The sequence below is a fragment of the Castanea sativa genome, chromosome 8, assembly GCF_040712315.1.
Source record: "Castanea sativa cultivar Marrone di Chiusa Pesio chromosome 8, ASM4071231v1".
Classification (NCBI taxonomy): Eukaryota; Viridiplantae; Streptophyta; class Magnoliopsida; order Fagales; family Fagaceae; genus Castanea; species Castanea sativa.
Window position 1 is genome coordinate 49,738,200 of NC_134020.1, and position 22,518 is coordinate 49,760,717.

The 22,518-nt window shown below is 34.6% G+C and overlaps 1 protein-coding gene across 4 annotated transcripts; it reads left to right on the plus strand.

Annotated features, from left to right (window-relative positions):
• Nucleotides 1-3,660: 3,660 nt before the first annotated feature.
• On the plus strand, nucleotides 3,661-22,474 carry LOC142607798 (molybdopterin biosynthesis protein CNX1). Of its 4 annotated transcripts, none has more exons than XR_012839372.1 (16): nucleotides 3,661-3,993; nucleotides 4,735-4,933; nucleotides 5,312-5,438; nucleotides 6,627-6,757; nucleotides 7,493-7,594; nucleotides 7,712-7,795; nucleotides 8,159-8,386; nucleotides 8,614-8,804; nucleotides 8,913-9,017; nucleotides 9,195-9,503; nucleotides 11,561-11,718; nucleotides 11,833-11,939; nucleotides 12,901-12,957; nucleotides 16,409-16,655; nucleotides 19,252-19,319; nucleotides 21,710-22,474. XR_012839372.1 is itself a non-coding variant. In XM_075779428.1 (15 exons), the coding sequence occupies exons 2-14, from the start codon at nucleotides 4,736-4,738 to the stop codon at nucleotides 16,625-16,627; spliced, it is 2,016 nt and encodes a 671-aa protein (XP_075635543.1). In that variant the 5' UTR covers nucleotides 3,661-3,993; nucleotide 4,735; the 3' UTR covers nucleotides 16,628-16,655; nucleotides 19,198-19,322. The 4 variants fall into 4 exon arrangements, 1 of the variants encoding a protein (XP_075635543.1); XR_012839373.1 differs by having other exon boundaries at nucleotides 3,675-3,988; XM_075779428.1 differs by lacking the exon at nucleotides 21,710-22,474 and having other exon boundaries at nucleotides 19,198-19,322.
• The last annotated feature ends 44 nt before the right edge of the window (nucleotides 22,475-22,518 follow it).

Genomic DNA, 22,518 nt, shown 5'->3' on the forward strand with positions numbered 1-22,518 from the left:
AAGATAGCTCAAGTTTCTATGCTCAAGCTAGAATTTTTTGTCACGATTTCTAGTTTTGTATCTATTTCTCTAGCTCAATAAACACTAAGTCGTCGCTGCTTGGAGAACCCCCCAACTCCTAACTCAACCTATGGAGCTGGGTTAGTGAAAGACATTGGAGGCCTCAAAGATAGCTTAGTAGAAGCAGAGGACAGGCAAGGCAAAGCAGTGAGAGGTGGTGGTGGTTTATATGGCGAGTAGAGCATTAGTCCTTAACTCAGACGGCGAGCGACTAAGACGGCAAGGGATTAAGACGGCGAGGTACAGCGAGGGACTCAGTCCTCAACTTAGGATTGGTTTGGATTCAGCATTTCACGTTTGCGTTTTGATGGGTGTAGGACCCACGGCTACAATGGCAAGAAGTAAACACGCAAAAAATCTTAGCTAAAACGCAAAGAGGGGACGCAATTCACTGTTTAGCACTATTTAGCACTATTCACAAATTGTTCATGTACTGTTTACGGGACCTACAACCAATTTATTCATAAAAATTGGTCACACTGCACTATTCACACATTTAAAAATTATTTTGCTACAGTATTTTCAATTTTCAACTGTATCCAAACGAACCCTCTCTCTCTCTCTCTCTCTCAAACCAGCTCACTCTCTTTCTCTCTCAAACTGACCCATTATCCCCAAATTTACATGGTTAGGATTTAGGTGTTCTTCACTCTTTGTTTTGATTTCAAGGAAAGGGAAACGACAAGTCATTCCCCCTCATGTCTTCTTCTTCTTTTCTAAATTTCTTTTATTTCCTTTTAATTCCAAATTTTTTTTTTAAATACAAAACAATGTCGTTTCAGTAGTTTAATAGCAGGACATAACTAGGTTTTAACGGAATCCTGCATCGACAACAATTGAAAGTTAGATAACTGAAATGACAAAAACTGAAAGTTAGAGGGCTGAAATGAAAAAATGTGAAAGTTAGAGGGTCGGTTTTGCATTTTTGTCTATTTTAAAATTATTTGCTATAGTGTTTTCAGTTTTTAGCAAAATAAACGGTATCTAAATAGACCCTTAGGGTTTGTTTAAAATCAGCTTATTTTGCTGAAATTAAAAATATTTTGCTTAAAGTACGTAGATAAATATAAAAGTTAGCTAAAATAGTACAATAGGACTCATAAATAGTACCTAAAAGATTAAAAGTGCAATGAGGCCCGTGAATAGTAGCAAAAATAAGCTAACAAAAATAAAGAATGTGTTTGGATTCAACTTATATTGTGGCTGCATTTTCAGCATTGTATTTTCTCCTCTAATTTTTTTTTTTTCGTTTCTGCTGCTAGGGACAAAGTGCGCAGTGCGCGTATTGTGCGCGCACTGTTCATGTACTTTTTTAGCAATTTTTTATTATAAAAAATGGGTCTTGCAGTACTATTCACACATTTAAAATTTATTTTGCTACAGTATATTCAGTTTTCAGTAATAAGTTCTATCCAAACGAACCCTAAAATTATTTTACTATTCAGCTTATTTTTACTACTATTCATGGGCCTCACTACACTTTTTGACACTATTCATGGACTCTACTGTACTATTTCAACTAACTTTTACCTTTATCTACAGTACTTTCAGCAATAATTTTTTAGTTTTAGCAAAATAAGCGGTATCCTTACACACCCAAAGTATCCGTTTGGATAGCTTATTTTTTGGCAGCTTATTTTACTATTTAGCTTATTTTTGTTGCTATTTATGGGCAGCTTATTTTGCGGTATCCTCTGCACTTTTTGGTACTTTCATGGGGTCCCACTATATATTTCTACTAACTTTTACTTCTATCTATAGTATTTTCAGTAAAAAATTTTCAGTTTCAACAAAATAAGTAGATCCCAAACAGATCTTAAAAATACGAGTTCACTTAATTTATGATGAAAAAATAAAAATAAAAATAAAAATCACTTTCATTGAATTTGTAATTTATCAACCACATTTTTACAGTGTCTATGTTTGTTGTTTTAGTTCAAAACATAGTTTTACAATTTAACTGAAATCATGCTTTGAATAAATAATTTCAATTGACGTGACGCACAATTTTTATACATCTTAAAGGTGGTTTTTTGCGACCTTTTCACTTATCCACAAATTTTCACCCATTTACTTGATTTTCTTCATTCTTAAAAATTAATTTCACCCAAAATTTACTACTCCTTTTGTATTGACAATCCATTGAATAAATTAGATATCATGCGCAACAACCTATATTTATCAATTACCTTTCTTATGTAATTTTTTTTAAACTGTAATATTTATTATCAAACTTCAACTAATCAGGTTAACCATGGGACTTTTTAGATTTGGAAAGAAAAATAATCAATACATAGCAATTATGGAATTTGGTAAAAAATTAATTGTATTATATGTAAGATCTTATTGAATTGATAAAAGATACTAAGTTTCTCTCTTTGTGTGTGTATTTGTGCATACGTGTGGTGGTTTGTTTTACCTAATGAATCAATACCACAACTAGGCCCCTAAACAATTTTTTTTTGGCTATATCCTTAACGACGAGGTTGTTAAACCATCATAGACTTTACCAGTTGAGCTAACTAATTGGTGTCTTGGTCTGATGATAAAGAGCTATCATCAGGAGCGAACGCCATAGGTTGAAACTCTCTCTAAAAAAAATGTTGTTAAAATTGTGTTTAACATGTTATAATCGATGCCTCGTTTAAAAGAGTTTGTATTAATTAGTGGACAAAAAAAATGTTGAATGCATAAATCATTAATATAAATGTGGAGCTTCTTACTAAATGTGATGACGAAGAATTACAACATACAACAATGGTTGTGGTAGTCACACAACCCCATGCAACATGAGGGTATACATTATCGTTAGTACTTTACAAAATATGCCAGCAATAGTCGAAGTATGTGATCTCACCCCGCAACGCTAGTATGTTCCATTTGAACCAAATCCCTTTTCATATTGTTGAATGTATGGTGGTGAATGATATATTTATTAGTGTAATTACATATTTTATTCCTTGCACAAGTATCATATGTGCCCATTCATTCATGCATCCCCAATAACTAAACAATAAAATAGTTTCCAAATGTGAAGCTTCTTACTAAACATGATGACAAATAATTATGACATACAACAATGGTTGGGGTGGTCATGCAACCCCTATGAAGGTGTATGCTATCGTTAATTCCTTACAAGATATGCCAACACTAGTCGAAGTATATGATCTCACTACTCAATCCATTCTAATCAAATCCCCTGTCATATTGTCGAAAATATAGTGGTGAATGATATATTTATTAGTGTAAATACATATTTTATTGCTTGCGCAAGTATGATATGTGCCCGTTCATTAATGCATCCCAATAATTGAACGATAAAATAATTTCCAAATGACTAAAGACTTTTGTCACCTAACATGTTTACTAAAAGAAATTATCTAAAACTTCACATCCTCGATTATTTCCAATTATTGAATTATCACTAAATAATTACAAAAATAAATTATATAAAAAAAGTCCCAAATGAAGACATTGTCTTTATTTTTAAATTTAGGGTAAAATACAGCCTAAACTTTTCAAAACTGTCTATTATTATTTTTTATTTTAGGAGATCCTATTCGTTTTCCATATAAGCCATACAAATACCGCCAATATTTCAACCTTCCCCGGTCTCTATCTTAGAAAAAAGAAAAAAAGAAGAACGAACAAAGAATCTCCAGTCATCTCCCACAACCGCATTCACAGTGCGCCACCTCACTCTCCAAACCATCACGCCTCCATTTTAAGCCCCCTCCCAAGTCCACAATTCTCATTCAAACCAAACCTCAAACACCTTACCTGCACTACACAAACCCTATCTCCTCGCTAACCACCACGACTCTTACCTCTACCTTTCTCGATCACCACTCCCCCCACAAACCACCGCTCCACCGCCGTGACCGAAAGCTCCTCACCGTCGCCGTCGCCGTCGCCTGAAGCTTTGGGGGTAAGGTAACTCTCTCTCTCTAATGCCTCTAAACCATTTGATTATCGGTTTGACTGGACGCATTGACTTGTGCGTGATCAAATTTTATATATCATGAGCTTGCTTTACACTATATGCTAATCTTATGGGCACCACTTTTATCATTATTTCTAATTTTCTTAGTTCATTATTTTTTGAATGCCCACATGGATGAATAGCCTGAGATTTTTTTTTTGAGAGATTGTTTTAACGTATGGCGTATGCTTGTGATGATTGCTCTTTTATTGTCAGGCCAAGACACTAACTAGTTTTTGGTTTAGGCGGGGATTAAATTTAAATTCTGTTTGTTTAAGGTTTTTTATTTTTTGAATGCTAATGATTTACTCACAATTTTCCGACTCTATGTGTGCATTTGTCTTGGCAGTTTCCCTTTAGACTATTTCATTCTACAGTATATGGTTTTTGCATTTCAATTGTGTCTAACAGATGTTTTGTTTATTGCTATACTTGTTCAAAGATATAGCCAATGAGCTCTCGCTCAACTAGCGCTCCTCCGCTTACAAGTTCTAAGTGGAGGGTGAGGTCACGGATTCAAACTTCAAAGACCCATTGGGTGTGCGTGTAACTTACCAAAAACAAAAGAAGAAATAGAAAAAAAAAAAAAAAACTTGTTCAAAGATACGAGTGGCATTGCATTTCAATTAGATCAGTATTCTTAAAACATACTCCTCTCTAACTATGTTGTCATGAAAAATGGGTAAAATCAGAATGGAGGACACTTCTAAGCTCACTGAATGTAGAACCAAGTCAACGATGGTTTCAGCAGACGAGGCTCTCCAAATAGTGTTGAGCGTGGCTCAACGTCTACCGCCTGTGACTGTTCCCCTTCTCGATGCTCTTGGCAAGGTCTTGGCTGAGGATATTCGCGCACCTGATCCTCTGCCCCCTTATCCAGCTTCTGTTAAGGTAATTAATTTCGAGGAAAATTACACTTTAGCCACTTGTGGTTTGGGTTGCAAATTACCCCAGGTCTTGTTGTACTTCTTTTGGTTTATAAGAGTTAATGTATTTGGACTGAAATGAGGAAGCTATTGTGTGTCTTTTAATTTTTTTTCTGAGACATTTAATTTATACATGCGAAATTTAATGATTTGAGGGTAGAAAGTATTAAAGGATTGACTTCAAGTAGGTAAAATGCAAGTTTTAAACACTAGGTTGGCAAATCAAACTTGACCCAAACCAAAATTGGATATATATATATTCTAAATAATTGAAATGCTATGCTAGATCTAGTTCATGCATTAATTTTGGAATCATTGATGATATAGATAATTTTTTGGGCAGGATGGTTATGCTGTAATTGCTGCAGACGGGCCAGGTGAATATTCGGTTATTGCTGAAGCAAGAGCTGGAAATGATGGAGTTGGAGTGATTGTGACTCCTGGAACTGTTGCGTATGTAACAACTGGAGGTTGGTTATGCTTGCTTTGAATTTTTTATGCATGATTGTGAGATTTTATTGATATAAAAAAGAAAAAAAATCCATTTTCTTAAGCTTTTGGGACATGTACCTGTGCATATGAATGTTAGAGCATCAAGTCTCAAAGTTAGTTCATTTGGAATGTTAAAGTGCAAGTAACACCATGCTATGTCTAATAAGTTGGCGTAATCCAATGTGGCTGGAACATGGTGCTTTAAGAAAGGTAGTAAAGTACTTATAAAAAAAAAGGTAGTAAAGTATTACCGATGCAGGATAGCTTAGTAGTCTCAACTCTCAAGTTCATATACTGCCTTTCAAATTAAAGGTAGTGGAAATGCTTTAGTAATGAATCATAAAATAGAAAATGTAGATGAAGAATTTAAGAATTAGGCTTTCATTAAATTAAAATACTCAAATTCACTTGATGGGAAGGACCTTCCGCAGACCTAAGTAACGTATATAATTACCATATAGTCCAAATATGTTACCATAATGGAATCTTTGTAATAAGTACCTAGGGACTAGGTTGGAACCCAAGAAAGATTTTGGACAGTAAGTTTCTTCTGGAAAATTGTCAACATCACACGCATATAAAAGTACTCATGAAGAGATCCTTTATATTTCTGCGTGAAGTTTTCAATCTTATGTAAAATAACTGTTGTAACTTAAAAACTTAAAACACCATATGCCATGATATCTGAAACCATAAAGAGTTTAGTCTGTTAGATGTTGCATGTGCTGCCCACATACTAAAATACTGTAATTAAAAATTTGGAAGCTACCTTCTCTTTCCACTTTTGCATCATCAATTTGGTAATTATTCTTGAATCAAGTTTGAAAGACCTTTTCAATACAAAGATACAGCTTGACAGATGAATCAGTCCTAATCTTATGTTAGTTAGATGTACTGTGGTAAATTTGACTGTTGTCTTTTGCAATGGTTAGGGTATTGGAACATTAAAGATATCCATCTATATCCTAAATTGTGGTAGCTCATAATTGTCCAAAAAAATAATGTTTACCTAATAAAATTTAAAAGTTGCCATAGAAAATTTCTGTAGCCGTTGAAATTACTTTTAAGCTCCAGATATTTCAAAGTATTCATTTGCAAGTTGAATTTCATTTTTCATATCAATATATGATCCCTCCATTCCCTTCTTTGATTCTGTTTTCTCCCAGGACCAATACCTGATGGTGCTGATGCAGTTGTTCAAGTTGAGGACACTGAGCAAATTGAAAATGCTTCGGTTGAATCAAAGAGAGTAAAAATATTGGTACAAACTAATGAAGGTGTTGATATACGTCCAGTGGTATGATTCATTATTTCTTTAGAATAATGCTCAAGATTTTATTGAAATAATTATTCAGTCAACTATTTTTTGATAAATAAAATAGTAGAGATACATCATTCAGAAAATTATGAATATATTTACATTTTCTTTTTACTTTTAAAAAAAAAGGGCTATGGCCCATCAACGTTTTTAACAATGTGGTTGTAGCATGAGTAGTTGTTACTAAAGTTAGATGAGTTGATTCTTGCAACAATGCCAACTCCTAAGACATATTAAGATCCATGGCTTTTGGCTTTTTGCAAATGGTTATTCTTGTGTACATGGTTTATAAATTGTTAGTTAGGAGTTGATATCAGATTTTTTTTGGTCACCCATTTTCTGTGCCTTTTTTGACTTTATTACTTATAAAGAAAGTAGATTTTGGATTCTTTTGGATGAAAGGACATGTTTTTTTAAACACATCATAGAAGATGCATGCAGAGCGGAGGAAAAGAATGTTTTATCCTTAAGGAAAACTTTTGGACTACAGGGATTGTAAAATCTATGCAAGTGTCACTTATCAGTTTTGTTACTGACGGATACATTTATTCCCCCCCTCCCCCCCCCAAAAAAAAACTCGTAGGAGTTACAATTGACACTTCCACATGGTTTTGTCTTCCTTCAATATGATCCAATAAAAGCCCAAATTATCATGTGTGTAGCATCATTTTTTGTTTGAGCTATCATATGTTTAAGCTGACAAGTGTTTGCCAGGGATGCGACATTGAACAAGATGCCATAGTTTTAAAATCTGGAGAAAGAGTAGGTGCTTCAGAAATTGGCTTACTTGCTGCCATGGGGGTGACGATGGTGAAGGTAGTAATACTACTTATTTTGTATTTTAAAATATAGTCAAACTCTGACCTCTGGGAGGATATAGTGTACAACCATTTGTACTTTTTTTTCCAAAAAATTTCTAATGTTGTAATGTAGGTATATCCTACCCCGACAATTGGTGTGCTTTCTACTGGAGATGAGCTCTCAGAGCCAGCAACCAAGGTTCTCAGTCGTGGCCAGGTACCACACTCTACTCCAAACTGCATATATATATATATATATATATATATATATATATATATATATATATTTTAATAAGTAAGACCAATCCGATTGTTAATTGATATAAAGAACTTCAAACTGCATAATTTGGGGTCTCTCTCTTTCTCTCTATTTCTTATTATTTTTCTTGACAAGCCTTATAGTTGTTAAAGGGCTCAGAATGCTTCTTTGTTATAAAAGGGAATATATTCACATTGGTTTTTCTGTCCAAAACTTACACTATGGGGCTCATCTGCGGTTCCTAAAATGCATTGGATTTTCGGCAAGATTAGCTTATATCTTTTATGTCATTTAGAAGTTAAGCTCATTGACCTATTGCAGATTAGGGACTCCAACCGTGCTATGATACTGGCAGCTGCAGTACAACAGCAGTGCAAAGTTCTTGACCTTGGCATTGCTAGGGATAATGAAGATGAACTTGAGAGAATCTTAGATACTGCTTTATCTGCTGGGATTGATATTCTTCTATCTTCTGGAGGTGTTTCCATGGGAGACAAGGATTTTGTCAAGCCATTGCTTGCAAAGAGAGGGACGGTGTATTATAGTAAGGTAGACCGATGGCCTATTCTTTTTGGGAGGTTGTCTGATGCAACTTGTTTTTGGTAGTTGGAACAAACTGCTCAGTATCATGATGTGTGAGACTTGATCCAGATATCTGGAGTTTGATTAGCATAGATATATAAATATATTATTGTAGTTTGATATTCGATTGGGTTCAAGACCAATTAGGTGCATGTGTAACTAACCAAATAGGGAATAAATGATTGCATTTTCAGGTTTTCATGAAACCAGGGAAACCTTTGACATTTGCCGAGATCAATTTAGAACAAGCAGAGAGCATAATGCAGAAAAAAATACTTGCATTTGGGTTGCCAGGGAATCCAGTGAGCTGTCTAGTTTGTTTTGATCTTTTTGTGGTACCCACAATTCGCCATCTTTCTGGATGGGGAAACACTCATCTTTTCAGGTTGCTAAAGCTTAAAAATAGAGCGCTCTTTCTCTCTCCCCTTTCAATTTTGTTAATAGTGATTTAGTAGTGATTGATAGTCATTTGCTTTTCTTTTATAATATGCAGAGTGCAGGCTCGTCTTCAGCAGCCCATAAAGACAGATTTAGCTCGACCAGAATTCCATCGTGCCATTATTAGGTGGGAAGTCAATGATGGCTCAGGCAATCCTGGGTAAGTTCTTTTGATACGGTGTCATTTAGGATAGGGAGTGTAATACTTTTACGGCTGAAGTTTGAAGTGGATCCTTTGTAGGAAATGATTTCCTATTTGACTTTGCCTCGATTTTGTTATTTATTTCATTTTCTGCTCCCAATTGCATTAGTATAATGGATCCATTTTTTCTATCAGTTTTGTTGCTGAAAGCACTGGTCATCAGAGAAGCAGCCGGCTTTTAAGTATGAAGGCAGCTAATGCTTTGTTGGAGTTGCCAGCAAAAGGCAGTGTCATATCTGCTGGGACTTCTGTTTCAGCTATTATAATTTCTGACCTAAGCAGTACTTCCTTTTGCAATAGTTCCTTATCATTTGATCCAACTTCTGCTTCCAAAGGAAGTTTGTCACAAGAAATAATTTCAGATGAGTCTCAGAATGCTGAGGTCAGAGTAGCTCTTCTTACAGTGAGTGATACTGTTGCATCAGGGGCTGGGCCTGATCGAAGGTATTGTACTACAAGTTGCTTTCTCTATGTTTTGACCATTTCTGTGCTTTTCTCCTTGAAAGTAGAACCTTTTTATTATAGCTCCCTCCTCCTGGTGGCTACTGGCTAGTTTGACTGTAAAACACTTAACACCCTAAAAATCAGATTGTGACACCTGATGGTACTGTTGTTTTTTCTGCCAACTTTTATGAAAATTTCACTTGTGCACTGCTTAATGAGATTGTGGCACATTCTCACTTTGTCTTTATAACACCTGTTACACATCTTCCTGAATTAGTTTTTAAAAAATAAAAAAGAAAAAAGCAGAAAAAATGCCTACACCATAATTCAGGAGTCTAATGCATTACATGGGTGATGATGTGGCATGATGGCATGGCACAAGGCCAGAAAAGCCTAAGGGCTTAATTTCACGTGCTATATGGTTATAGTAGTAAATTCCACATGTGCCAAGTTTGTTGTAGTATTTAACATTTGGAGGGAAAATAAGCTAGTGGCACATGTGCATGCTAGATTTTAAAAATTTGTTAGAAGTAAAAGCCAATGTGCTTTATTAAACTTGTATTATGTGATTAATAAGTTACAATTGTATTTTAACATGTGATAATTGTGAGCTAGTTATGGATGATCTCATCAGCAATAACTAACTTCTAGCTATAAATATCCATGTACATGCATTGTAAAGGGAGATTGATTGTTAGTAAATTTAAAATTTTTTCAGATTTGAGTTTATATTGAGGTGTGAATTCCCTCTCTTTCTCTACCTTCCCATTTTAGCTCTAGAGTCTTTGTGTGTAGAAAATGCAAGTATTAAACTCATTGCATCACACCACCGCCATATTCTCATACAGCTCCCTCCCTCCCTCCCTCTCTCTCTCTCTCTCTCTCTCTCTCTCTTTTCAAAACCCAGTTTTATGCTTCTTTCAAAATTCCTCTAATTCCCTAAAAGGTGAATAATGAGAAAATTAAATTCATACCGGTCATCAATTAACTTGAAACAACTCATTCCCATCTTGGGTCATTAATTCTGATGCTAGCAAACACATATTTGGTGTATCATCCTCCTATTCTAATTAGATTTTTAAACACTATTTCATTCTAGCAGATCGTTCGATGCGGGAAGCACATAGAAATTTTTACTTTTGAATTAGTTTAATTTAATTTTGGAAGTACATTGTATTTTTCTTTGTAAATTGTATTTTATTTTAGGTATCATTAGTTGGTTAGGTATGTTAGAATTATGGTTAAATGATTAAATTCATTATTTCCTGGTAGCTTAAACTTTTGGGAGAATTAGTAGCTTATCAACTATTGCACCAATAACGGCTAATAATATCCTTGGATATTTCTATTTGTTGATTTTCCTTCCTTCTAATGATGTCCAACTTGGAATTGGAAGGTCAATGCCAAAACTGGAAATGCATCTGGATACTCCTTTTTGAATGATTGTTTCAAAAAGGTCACTTAATTGATGCCAAAGCAAAAGAGCAAAGTTGATGTTGCTCCTTGTTAAAGTGGAACATTGGAAGCACTAAATACTTTGCAACAATATGTTTGTGATAGCTTTGGAGCTCAGCTCAATAAGCTCTTTTTAGTGCATACTCCCTCCCCCCCCCCCCCCCCCACCCAAACCATCCCCAAGAACAAAGGTGCAGGTTGCAACTTAGTATGTAACTATGTTTTTGTGTCAATGCTTAATGCTTCCTCACTTAGTACTTGTGAAACTAGGGCTGTGGTCTCCAAGGGTCATGTAAATAGCTGATTGTTGACAAATGTTGTGAATTGCTGTGACTTATGCTGGACTTGCTTATCAGAAATATATGAAAACTTGAATTGACTACAGTTCTTATTCTGAAGCAGTTTCCATTTTTATTAAGAAGCATTTCTCATCTGAAAGCAGTGACTTATAACGAGTAGTTTACTTTTTTTTTTGTTTTTGTTTTGGTCGAGAAGCTGAAGTTCTGGCCATAAATTTGACATTTGTACTTATCTTTTTCCCTCAATTTGTGCCTCCACATCTTAAAATTTTAATAATTTTTAGAACGTTTTCAAATCTTCAGTGGTCCTAGGGCAGTTTCTGTTGTAAATTCATCATCAGAAAGGTTAGGAGGAGCAAGGGTAGTTGCAACAGCTGTGGTTCCAGATGAAGTGAGCAAGATTAAGGATGTTCTACAGAGATGGAGTGATATCGACAAAATGGATCTGATTCTTACCCTTGGTAAGATTCTTGTCTTTCTTCCAGCTTTCATTTCCTTGGATGAATGTATGATAATATCTTTATCTTATTCTCCAAAAGCTTTCTTCCTTTTTATGACAAATATTCTCAATGAAGGTGGCACTGGTTTCACTCCAAGAGATGTAACCCCTGAAGCAACAAAAGAGCTGATTGAGAAAGAAACACCTGGTCTCATACATGTAATGACACAAGAGAGTTTAAAGGTATTACCAATTTATGTATGCTTGTTACTAATTTGGTACTTTCGTGTATAAAGGGATGAATACTTGTCTACATTTCTGTTTGTTATTTTGGTTCCTTGATTTGAAGGGATTTTAAATTCCTCAAATGGCACTTCCTCCTCTTGTAAAAGCAAGATGGAGGATGAGGTCATGGGTTCATGATCCACTGAGTGCATGTGTAATTATTAATCTTTTATTATTTCCTCGTGGGATTTTTTTTAAAATGAAGTCCTGATCAGAGACTGATTTGCGGGAAATTTCATATTTTTTAATAATAATAATAATAATAATAATAATAATAATAATAATAATAATAGTAATAATTTTATTATTACTATTATTATTATTATCATCATGTTTTTACCTTTTATTCTAATCTGATTTTTACTGTTCTCTGCTATGTAAAACACTGTTCCTTTTAGCACTATAAAGGGACCCTCATGGTACTTTTCTGCACGGGTATATTTGCTCTCTATCAGTTTGTAGAAAAAGGTTTTTTTCTTTGTAATAAGTAATAAACATATATTACAAGAGCACAAAAGATATAAATGACGAACAGTAATATAATAACACCTAAATTTCAACATAGAAGAAAAAAACAAGCATTTGTTGCAGCTATCCATCTGTATAATGTTCTAAGAAACAGGAGCTTGATGTCTTGAACTGCAGTTTCTTGTCCTTTAAATGCATGACAGTTTCGTGTATGCCAATTCAGTATCATTTTAATCTAAAGGTGTCAAAAGTATTGAGCCAACGAGCCTCATCAATGATTGTTATTCTTAAATGCTACCCATAAATCCCCTTTCCCTGCCAAAATAAAAATACTTATTTAGTTGTTGAAATAATGGACCTGTTACTCTATATTAGTCCTTTAATTGAAATCCATTTATTAAATTAATCTTATCTGTTACTGATTTTCTTCCCTTTGTCTTTTCTTAAACAGGTGACACCATTTGCTATGCTCTCACGCTCTGCAGCTGGAATACGGGGATCATCATTGGTAAGGCCACTAATTATTTTGTTCCCAAATTTCTTATCATGATGGTGTATTAGTTTGCCCTTTTGGAAAGTTACCTCAAAATGATGATAGATTTAGTTAAGAACCTATCTCCATTGCAAATAATTTTGATAGCAATGGTATTTGACAGCTTGTGAGGTTTTATGAACAATATTGTAGTTAACAAGTGTCATTTTAAATGCTATTTGAATTGCTATTATAAGATGCCATGTTATTTTAAATGGGATGATTTAGTTTCTTTGTGGATGATCTTGATAATCTTTTACATTGCATGTTAAATGTATGTATTGCATGAATCAATATCATCACCTAAATTTTCTGCTTCATAAGTGCCAATGATCTTTGGACCAATGGCATCTCCTACCATTGCAAACAAGGGGTTGAAGATGTAGTCATAGGTTCAGTCCTGTACTGGTGTTTAGTTGTATTTGCAAATCCAAAAAATAAAAGATTTCTGGGGTTTCTTTGTGGAGGCATATTTGAAGCTGTTGGGAGAGATTTCAAAGCATGTGAAATTCATTGTTGGGGATGGAATTCAGATTCCATTTTGGCGTGTTTGGTGTGTAGATGTGTGTTTGAAATCTCCATTTCCTGATTTATTAGGCATTTCAGTGAATAAAGGGGCTATAATCTCAGAGCACATTCATTGAGAGAATGGGGTGCTTCATTGGTGTGCAACTTTTTCTCATGCTTTACATGATTCGGAGTTAGAATTTTGTATATAACTTTTATGAGTTTCTTTATAAGATTCAAATTTCTGAGAAAGGTATGGATAGGATGGGGGTCTATATCTAATTTGATGTGATGTCTACTATTGGGCTTTGCCAGGGGAATCCAGATAGGATTTTCCTTGGAAGTCAACATGGAAGATAAATTCGACAGAAGGAGATGGAAATACGAAGTTTTTTTACCGGTTGGCAAATTCACATATGCTGTCAAATCACATTTGGAGGATGGAGATGGATGAGAGGCTACTAGTAGAGCAAAGAGAGTTTAGGGAGGGGATAACCCATTTCTATGAGAACCTATATAGTGAAACAGAGCTTTGGTGACAAAAAGTGGATGCGATGCAATTCTCCTCTATAAGTAAGGAGCAGAGTGGTTGGTTAGAAAGACTATTTGATGAAGATGAGGTATGTGGAGCTATTACAGGAATGAATGGAGAGATGGCCCCTAGATCGGATGGTTTTGCTGTGCATTCTTCCAAAAAATGATGGGACGTGTCAAGGGAAGATGTAATGCAATTCCTTTAGGAATTTAATGGGAGAGAGTCCTTTGAACGAAGTATCAATGTGTTTCTTATAAAAAATGAAAGGAGTATCAATGTGTTGTTTATAGCTAATATTTCTAAGAAAATTGGTGCTAAAAATATCAAGGATATTTGGCCTACCAATTGGGTAGGGAGATTGTATAAGGTTTTAGCAATGGTGCTAGCAAACTGTCTGAAATGAGTAGTGTCAATTGGTGTATGACTCATAGAATGCTTTTGCAAAGGGATGTCGTATTCTTGATTCGGTGTTGATACTTGATAGCAAATGAAGATGTGGATGGTGGAGAAGGCGTATGATCATGTCAAATGGGGATGTCTTCTGTACATGCTAGAGAGAGATGGTTTTGGGGAGAAATGGAGGAATCGGATTCATATATGCATTTCTTCTGTGACATTCTCAGTCTTGCTTAATGGGTGTCCGTATGGATTTTTCCCTAGCTCATGGGGATGCTTTTCAGGCATATTCAGGCATTGAGATATTTGTTTTGGTTTGAAGTAGTTGTGGGGTTAAGGGCAATTTTAAATAAAAGGGAAATGGTGCGAGTGGGAGAAGTGATTGAGTTGGAAGTTCGAGCAACCATTATGGGATGTAACTCATGCAAGGTAAGTGCACTTCCTATGACTTATTGGGTACTTCCTTAAGGGTCTAACTTCAAGGCTACTTCTGTTTGGCATGGTTTAAAAGAAAGGACTGAAAGGCCATTGGTAGGGTGGAAAATACTTTGGGCCCGTTTGGTAGAGGAGTTTGAATAATGTTGTTTGTAGTTTTTTGAAATACGTGTGGGTGAAAAAGTGTGTAATATTATTTAAAATGTAAAAATGTGTGTTAAAACTCGGCTACCAAACAGGGCCTATATCTTTCAAAGGCCCCATTGTTGTAACTATTGATTTATAATTAAAAAAAAAGGGGGTGGGGGTAGAGTTACTCTCATCAAGACCACTCTTTCAAGTGTGCCCTCATATTTTGTCTTTATTAACGATCCCTGATAATGTTGCTAATTGGTTGGAAAAGCTGCAGTGGGATTTCTCGTTGGTGGGCTTAGGGGAGGAGAGGAAAGTTCAGTTGATAGACTGGAAGCAAGTGATACTACCTGTGAGAACAGGATTTTAGGCATTAAAAAACTAAGAACCTTTAAGCACGCATTGATGGGTAAGTGGCATTGGTGCTTCACTCAAGAGAAAGGTCATCTTTAGAGGTGTGTAGTGCATATTAAATATGGGGAGCAAGATGGGGATGGACATCCAAAGAAGTATGAATGTCAAATCAGAGTGGGATTGTTGAAAGGGACTAGAGCAGGCTGGGAGTTATTTTACAAATTGATTAGATTCAGAATTGGTGGTGGTGTGAGAGTGAAGTTCTGGCAGGATGTTTGATGTAAGGATGGGGCTCTTAACTTGTTATTCTCAGATCTCTTCCATATGGCAGTAATAGAAATGTCGTGGTGAACGAGTATATGGATGTTAGGGGAGGGGGAGCACATCCAGTATTTGCAAATGATGGTTTTCGTTTGTTAATAAAATTCAATTGTTACCTAAAAAAAAGACTCATAAGAAGGTACAATTTTTCATTTGGAAAATGGTTCATGACAATAGATAACTTTCATAGGTGCAGCATAATTATTGTTAGATTGGTGTTGCATGTGTGAGGTTGTTGGGGAGATGTTGATGATCTCTTTCTAAATTGTGTTATAGCTGGGGAGGTTTTGGTCTTTGGGTTTTGTCTCTTTTGAAGTATCTTGGGTAATGTCACGATCCGTGAAGGATCTTGCATCTTGATCGGGAGGAGATGTTTAGAGAAACCATATTTCAGAGGTGTGAATTTAATCTCCTATGTTTGATGTAGAGTATATGGAAGGAATGATATTACAGGACATTTGAAGAAGTTCAGACATCAATACTTCAATTAAGGCTTTTATTTCTGATATCTTTATTCGAATGGCTAAGAGACATTGGGAACCTTTCTTGTACTTCTCTTATTGATTTTTTTAGATCTTTGTAAATCTAGTTGTTAATTCTTGTGGGTGCTCTTGTACATTCCCTGTGTACCAGGGCTTTGCCTTTTTTTCTTTCTAATAAAATTTTGTTACTTATTAAAATTATAAATAACTTGGTTGTCAAGGTGTGGTGGTTCTATTGCCTTGATATAAGTTTCTTTACATTCAGATCATCAACATGCCTGGGAATCCAAATGCTGTTGCTGAGTGCATGGAATCTTTGTTGCCTGCCCTAAAACATGCATTAAAGCAGATAAAGGGCGATAAAAGAGAGAAACACCCCCGTCATGTCCCTCATGCACAAGCAGCACCTGTAGATGTGTGGGAGCATAGTTATAAAACGGCATCTGGTGGTGGCAAAGAGCCTAGTAGTTCTTGTTCCCATTGAAGAAGTATTGTGGAGGAGCAGAAAGCATGTAATTTCTAAATTTAATGTTGGTGTACCTTATATAGAATGTGAAACTGCATGTTTACAAATTTTGTTTTTAGTTTAAACTTTAAACTAATTACTCAACATTTTCTATTTTTCTTCTTTGAATACTTCATTCAGTTATTTGTTGCAGTTTCAGTGTTTACTTATTTGTTGAAGACTACACACACACGCACACACACATTTTTGTAGATGTAAGTTCTGTTTTGTTAAAAAGGAGGAATTACTTGACACCTTTTTCCAGCTTGCTATGTCTTTTTCCAATTTCCTTTATAAATATATTTGTTGGTCCAAATTCTACAAATCTAATACCCTTTATAACCATGTGATGTCCCTTCCATTAAAAAGAGGAAAGGTCTTGGTTTCAAACCATATGAGGGGTGGTATTTCGGTAGGGATGGTTACTCCGATTTTTAAGCCTACTGTTATCGTTTGATTGATAAATTATATAAGATTAAAGAAATGGAAAATGAGAATGCACTTATTCCCCTTAGAAAATGGTTTAAATGTCAAAGTAATCTTGAATTGCTCCGCAAAGATCTTGGATATTGTGGACCATGATGTCAATAATAAATAGTGAGAAGTTATTCTTTTTCTTTTTTGGGTTTCAATTTTAATTTCCCAAGGCGATCAACATTGACTCCATATCTCTTTGCACTGATTATAGATGAGCTCACTAGATCGATTTAGGATGAAGTCCCTTGTGTATGCTTTTTGCAGATTATATAGTTTTAGTGGATAAGACTAGATGTAGAGTTAATGTCAAATTAGAAGGCTTTGGACTAAGTAGGATTACAACAGAGTAAGTTTAGTAAGAGAACAAAGATGAAGAGGTTGTTTGACTTGATGGTCAAGAGATACTAGAGAGTGATTTCTTTTGATATCTTGGATCAATAATTCATAAGGAGTGAGAGATTGAAAATGATGTGAATTATAGGATAACAGCAAGGTGGATGAAACAAAAAAAAAAACTGCATCAAAAGTATTGTGTGATTGTAGAATACCTATTACGTTAAAGGAAAAATTATGACTAGTTATGTTGTATGGTTTTGAATGTTGGGCTATTAAGAAGTAACATATTCATAAAATAAGTGCAGCTAAAATGAGAATGTTAAGCTGTATAAACTGAAATATGGAAAGATAGGATTCAAAAGGAAGAAATTCACTAAAAGATGAAATGGCCTTTGTTGATCAAAATAAAATAGAAAGTTGCTTGAGATGGTTTGGTCATGTGCAGAGAAGAGTGATTAATGCAACAATAAAGAAGAGTGGGCTAATTCAAGTCAAAGGAACGAAAAAATGTAGAGGAAGACCTAAATTAATAGGTGTTGTTTGTGTTGCAAGGATGGGGAGTCGGTTAACCATCTTCTTCTGCATTGTCCTGTTACCCATTCCCTATGGTCTTGTATGCTTCAGGCCTTTGGGATTCTTTGGGTTATGCCAGGATCGGTGGCGGATTTGATATCTTGCTGGCATCAGTGGCATGGAAAGGATAAGTCGGACATATGGAACTTGGTTCCAGGGTGCTTAATGTGGATTGTGTGGTTGGAACGAAATCGTCGTTCCTTTGAGGACAAAGAGAAGACCTTGGTTGAGTTAAATCTTTTATGCCAGCGTAGTCTCTTAGAGTGGTCTCGTTGTTGGGGGTTTACTAATTGCTCTTCTCTCTCTAAGTTTTTGTCCTCCCTTAACTTAGTTTCCTAGTAGTTTTTTTCTCATTGTTCATCATCATGAACTTCTTATATGACTTTCTTTCTATCATTTATAAAAGCATTCGGATTACCTATCAAAAAAGAAAAAGAAAAAGTAAAAACGAACATGTCAATTAAGGAGGTAATTGAAAGTATAATGTTAGGTAGGATAGATGGCGGAAAAGAATACATTAGGATGACCCTAATTAGTTTGTTGAGGACCTCCGACTCAAAACTTTGGCACTAAAGCTTGGTTGTTGTAATTTTAATTTCCTGGGACAATGTTAATGATTGGTGTTAACCATTGCTTAATATGGTGTCTTTGGAGGGAGAGAAATAATAGGTGTTTTGAGGATATTGAGAGATCTATACCAGACCTCAAGTCATTTTTCTTTAGAACTTTATTGGATTGGTTGGTTTCTATGCAAAACCAATCATTCCCTTCTTATTTTGATTTTCTTGATTCTTGTAATTTTTGTATTTGAGTTGTTGACCCCTTGTACACTCCCTGCGTACTAGGGTGATCCTTTTTTGATATCAATAAAACTTATTAGTTATAAAAAAAAAATGATTGGTCTTAACCATGTCCTTATTGGGGCTTCTAAAAGCGTATTCTTGTAAGCCTCTTTTGGTGTTTTATGTACCTCTATGTGAATATGAAATGCTTTGATCTAAATCCATTTTTATGAACTTTCAATTAATTCCTGTTTCTTGAGGATTGAAACTCTCTAAAATAACATTCTGTGCCATTGTATCTTTTCTGGAAAATGCTAATCTGAACAGTATTTCTTTATTCGATCCAAATTTTCCCATTTGTATGCTTCATCTTACTTTCAGTAAAGCATAACAGTCATGTTTTGACTTTTGAGTGTGCTTGGTTTCCCTTTGAAGTTACTAAAAGATGCAGAAGCTAAGTTCACCCTTGAAGCTCCAAGTCTTTGGGTTGTGAGGGAGGGCAGGTATGTAAACTTTTTCATTGAAGTTGAGTTATATCTGCTTTATCAATATGTTTACAATTGAATTTCACTGTATTTGGCCTTGATGTCATACTTGTGTTAGTAATGCAATAAGAACAATAACCTTTATTGCAAACTTAACAAATTTGGTATAATGTTTTTTACTTTCTTTCTTGAATCAAAGCAATTACCATAATTTCCTTAATTCCTAAGGTGTTCTCATCTTACTTAATTCAGATAGGTTTATAGCGAGTATTTTTGAAGAAAAAACAAGTTTCAATAATTAAAAATTGAGAAAAATTGACATTCATGGGTGAATGAATATCAGTCAAATAGTAAAGCAGTAGATGGAGTTTTTAGATAATGGTTTTTTTTCCCCTTTATTATCATTCGTAATCTGTTTTAGCTTGTGAAATTTGAAAGAAAAGAATGTTTGGATGGATATTATATTAAAATAAATATTGACAAATTGGTGTTGCATGTGTAAATTCAATGGTGGGTTTGTTGTTTGCTTGTTTACTACATTGCTCAACTTCTTAATAATTGTGGTCGTTTATTTTTACTAGCGCTATGCATGGGCATTTTTACTTTCATTTTTCTTTTACGGGCAAATTTTGGTTAAAATCGATATATTTATTTTTTATTTTAATTAAATATAATAATATATTTAATAAATTACTCTAAAAGCATAGTTTAGTCCAGTGATAAAATTTATAGAATATAAATATCTTACATTTTAGAACAATATAAATTGAACTCATTAACAAATAACCATGCAAATTGCCCATAATTATTGACTTTTAGAGGAAATCTAAGTCTAAAACTAGTTTTTAATTATTTCATGCAATTACAAATCAGATAGAAAAAATTTGCCTGTTATTTTCTCTTGTATGTAGGGTCTGAATGCTAATTTTGTTAAATTATCTTAGTGGTTATCAGTTTTTAATGCATAATATGAATCTGTGTTCAATATCTAATGAAATGTTTTTTTTGTTAAAAACATTGCTGCATTTATTAATGTGCTTTTTCAAATAACTCAAACTCTACAATACAATATATTTTCCATCATCATTGCAGAGTGAAACTATTGCTAAAAAATACTTTGCTAATTTGTTCTATTTGTTTTTTCCCCATTAAGCTTCATTTCTCATTTCTTTGTGAAATAGCAATAAAATTTTTTTCTAATGGCTCATCTAGGTTGTATCTTGGCATGGCCATTGCACAATAGTTCTTTTATTCAAATCTCTATTTTTAGTAAAACATACTTAAATCAAGTACCTTGCATATTTTTTATTTATTAATAAGGATAAAATTTCTTGAAATTAGTTTTAACGTTAAATACATCCGAATATTTAAAATTATACAGATCACATGTTTATGAATTTGTCTACTGTGTATATTTTGAATTTGGGTACCATTCAACTAGGACTAAACTTTCTTTGAGTTTCAACTTCTATATATTATATAAGATTAGGTAATTTTAGAGGTGACATAGGTAATGCGTAGAAGATGGTGAACATATTTTTTTTATTGGAAAGGAATGTTTGGATGGGATAGAAGCAGTTTTATTTAGAAGTGACTTGGATGATGCTTACAAGATGGTCGGCGTTTACTTTTGTTGGAAATGAAAGTTTGGGCGGAATAGAGGCAGTTTTTATTTGGAACGCTATGCTCTTTGTCTTATGGGGATGGTTTGGAGAGAGGAATAATCACAGTTTTAATGGGTGGAGATACCTATTCTGGATCTTAATTCTATTCTTATGTACATTTGTTTTAGTGCGCTAAGGTGTTTGGCAATGTTTCAGTTGCTTCTTTTGTGGACTTCAGTGACTTTAAATCTCTTTGTTTTATCGTTAGGGAAATTCTTTGTATACACTTCCTGTATACTTTGGATTTTACTTTGTTAATAAAATATTCATATTTCCTCTTAAGAAAAGCTGTAGGGAAATTTTCAAAGTTGGTTCTCAAATATAATACACTTTCCCATAGTGATAATGACAAACACTTAGTTTCATGTATTGATTTGTATAGTCTACTGTTTGCATAATATGTTACAACTTGATTTGATCTGTCCATGTTCCTCTTCTTACTTAATTTTGGTAGACTTTGGATGTTGAACTGAGATAATTTTTATCTTTGAATTTTATTGAACTCGGCTGCCTGTCAATTGCTTCCTAGTTTAACTTGAACGAGTATGTTTCAAGTACTTTCTATATGGTCTCATAATTAATAAAGCTGGGGAGACTAGCTTTATGTTTCATTGCTCATGAGTTTTGTGCTTGATTAGGACTGACTTGTAGCTTTATTAGAACAACAGAAGATAGGAGATTAGCTTTGGTTGTAAGCATACCCATGCAATTGAAAATGTCGTCTTACGCAATTTGTTTTCGTAGGTGTTCTCTCACTCTGTGTGCACGCACATGCATGCCTTTATGTGTGTGAGTAGGAGCCAGGAGGATCACTCTGAGGGAGAGGGGGAACTTTTCTTTTTAGGAATGCTGAGATTATCATCAGTGCAAGTACAATTTGGTAGCTTGGAACAAGATGCCCTGCTCCTCTTACTGTAGCAGATGTCACTCTGTCGTATGCAACCACATCCTCAACCTGTCATATGAAGATCTCATTTTGGTATGTGGAAATATTTTAATTAAAAGTATAGTTATGCCTACCTGTCAAGGCATAGCCTAGTAGTTGGGGGCTTGGGATGAGTACATCCTGAGTACGATCTCCGCTAGAAGTTTCTCTAGATTACCTGATACGCAATTCTGTCGGGTGGGATTGTGTATCCGTGGTTTACTCTAAGGGATGGTTCTAGAGGGCCTTGTCTTGGTGAGGTTCCACATCATTATAAAAAATAAAAAAAAATAAAAATTGTAGTTATATCCTGCCAAACTTTATAAAATTAAGGTATATCATGTCATCATCAGCTTCGGCTGAAGTTCCCTTCCTTGACTACTGATGCTTTATGATTTCACTTCTCGCTTTAATGCTGTAAAAGTAGATATTCTGTATAAGATGTTAATCATTCTAATATCTGTAGAAAATTAAAGCAAAAGACCAAAACTGAAAAGGTTTGCAGTATGTTATAAACAATGCCACTTGTTTAAATAGTCTTTGACTTAATAATGCCACTTCCAGGGTTACCTGTCATTCTGCTAGATGGTTGTACTTATTTATTTATAAAAAATGCTAACGAATGCCC